General features: G+C 50.5%; 1 protein-coding gene across 1 annotated transcript in view; it reads left to right on the plus strand.

The window, feature by feature from the left end:
* The first annotated feature begins 1,829 nt into the window (after window positions 1–1,829).
* Window positions 1,830–2,298, plus strand: part of slc10a7 (solute carrier family 10 member 7) — a 16,954-nt gene continuing 16,485 nt past the window's right edge. Inside the window, 1 exon segment of the mRNA XM_008288779.1 lies at window positions 1,830–2,022. Within this exon segment, the coding sequence (XP_008287001.1) occupies window positions 1,923–2,022 (100 nt within the window). The 5' untranslated portion in view covers window positions 1,830–1,922.

Consider the following 2,298-nt stretch of genomic DNA (forward strand, 5'->3'; position numbering starts at 1 on the left):
GTGCTAGCAGCTGATAGCAACAGTAAACCTGTTGCTATCATCCAGGTGCAGGCTAATAGCAGCGTTAGCATTAAGGCAGGAGTTTAGTAGTTGGACTGCAGGTCAAACTCTGGACGGTGTTGAAGGTTCTGGCCTTTTGTTCGTCCAACAACACAAGTAATTTAAGTTAGCAAAACGATTAGCATTTCTGGCTAACAAGTCCAGTATTAGTAACTGTGAGCGAGCAGGACGCTCAACACCAAAGTGTGTTTCATACAAGAAGCCTGGTGCATGCTGGAGAACATTCTCTGGTCAGATGGAGTCTAGATGTTTGGTATGAACCGGACCAGGACCACCACGGTGGATGTGTCGTCCTGACAGTGAAGCACGGCGGTGGCAGCATCATGACGTGGGCTACTGTGGGACCAAACCATGACCCAGGTCTACCTGCTTGTGTGCACTACAGCCGTCGTTCCACTTTCATCAGTGTGAGGATGTCAGAGCAGAAAACCCAGAGCAGCACCAGAGGACAGCAGCTGGACTGACTGGTGACTTTATTTCCCTGTTTGTTGGGCCTTTGTTGACTTTATTGAGGGACCAGAAGGAGTCACAGCTGCTGTAAAGACTGAAGGCTTTGAATGTGCAGCAGGAACAGACCACCAGCTGTGTGCTGCCGTTTGGTTATTAGTCTCCACGAGTGGAACAAAACGTGGTTTCATTCTCACTTTTCTCTTCAAAAGCGCTGCTGGTTAATGGACAAATTACACTCTGAACTAATTAGAACGAGAAGAACAAACGAGATGAATTCAAAGCAAATCCAGCCAGAAAGGAAACAGCTTCTGTCTGTTCCAGCCTGAACATGAAACTTTATGAGGAACTCTTTGAAGAACAGAAACATCCAGAACCTCAGAGTCAGTTTCCATCCAGCTGCGGTGACATTTAAAGGAAACGCTGAGAGACCACAGACCACCACGTGATCTCTGCCGCTCCAGCATCCAGAAGAAAACATGTAGACTCTGAGCCGAGCTGTTGTCGATGCAGACGGAACTCAGATCCAGTTCAGAGCAGCAGACAGTCCTGCAACATCTCACCGAAACGGGTCATGTCAAACCAGAACAACCCAGTCTGAACAACCCTCCTCAGAACATCTGGTTCTGTGTCTGCGGTAACTTCATTAATGACCAGAGTTCTGCCTTCAGACTGTGAATGTTCCAGAGGTCCAGCTCTTGAAGCACCAAAGAGTCTGAACACTGGACCTGGTTCTGTTCATGTCCTCTGCCAGAAGCTGGTAGCATCAGTATTATGGGATGTCTCATAGTGGTACCAATTTAATGTCTGTGACACAGAGTCATAGAAACAATCACTGGTACCCTGGATGTGGTTCTGGTTCTGATCAGTCACCAGAGGAAACTTTACAAAGTGCATTCTGGGTAAACTCTCCAGGCTCATATCAGCATGTGTGATGGTGCTGGGTCAGAACCAGTTCTAGACAATGGAAGGACCGTTTTACCTCCAGAACCTACCAGAACCATCTGTGGACAGGATCCAGTCTGAGGTTATTATAGATTAAATCAGCTGATAAAGTTCCTGTGATGTTTAAATTGGTTGCCAAGTGGTTGTTTTTACGTTCTGTGCAGTAACTATCGTTCCTGATGATGGTGAATATTTAACTTCATTCAGCCTGTTTGTTCTAGTGTCTGTCCACTCCCCGGTTCCGGTTCTGATCAGGCTGTGCGCTGGCTGGTGCAGCTTTTACATGTCTTACGGTACCTGGAGGGAAACGCGCTGCGCCTCTCCTGCAGTCTTTACGCATGCGTCGCTGCCCACGTGTCCGGAAGCAGCTCCGGCTGGTGTGTGTTTAGTGACAGCGGAGCGGAGGCAGCGGAGTTGTGGAAAGTTGTGTCCGGCCGCAGAGCGAGGAGGCCGGCGGGAGCAGCTGAGACATGGGCCTCCTGGCGAGGCTGCGGAAGGAGTGGTTCATGATCGGGCTGGTGCTGGTCATCCTGTCGGCCCGGCTGGAGCCCAGCGTCGGGGTCCGGGGAGGTGAGCTGTGGGGGCAACACTGGAGTTAGGGTTCAGCGGTCCGGCGGGGCACTCGACTAGTTAACTAACTAGTCAACGGGTCGTTCTCCGAGACCGACCGGAGCAGAACCGAGTTGAGTTCGGTTCACTTTGTTCCATGGAGTTGGTCCTGCAGAGACCGTCTGGGTCACAGCAGAGTTCTGTTCTGATGGAGGTCTGGACGGTTCACACTGGAGCCATTGAGACGGTCAGAGGGGTGTGTGTGTGTGTGTGTGTGTGTGTGTGTGTGTGTGTGTG

The sequence above is a fragment of the Stegastes partitus genome, unplaced genomic scaffold (genome assembly GCF_000690725.1).
Source record: "Stegastes partitus isolate 25-593 unplaced genomic scaffold, Stegastes_partitus-1.0.2 Scaffold573, whole genome shotgun sequence".
Taxonomy (NCBI): Eukaryota; Metazoa; Chordata; class Actinopteri; family Pomacentridae; genus Stegastes; species Stegastes partitus.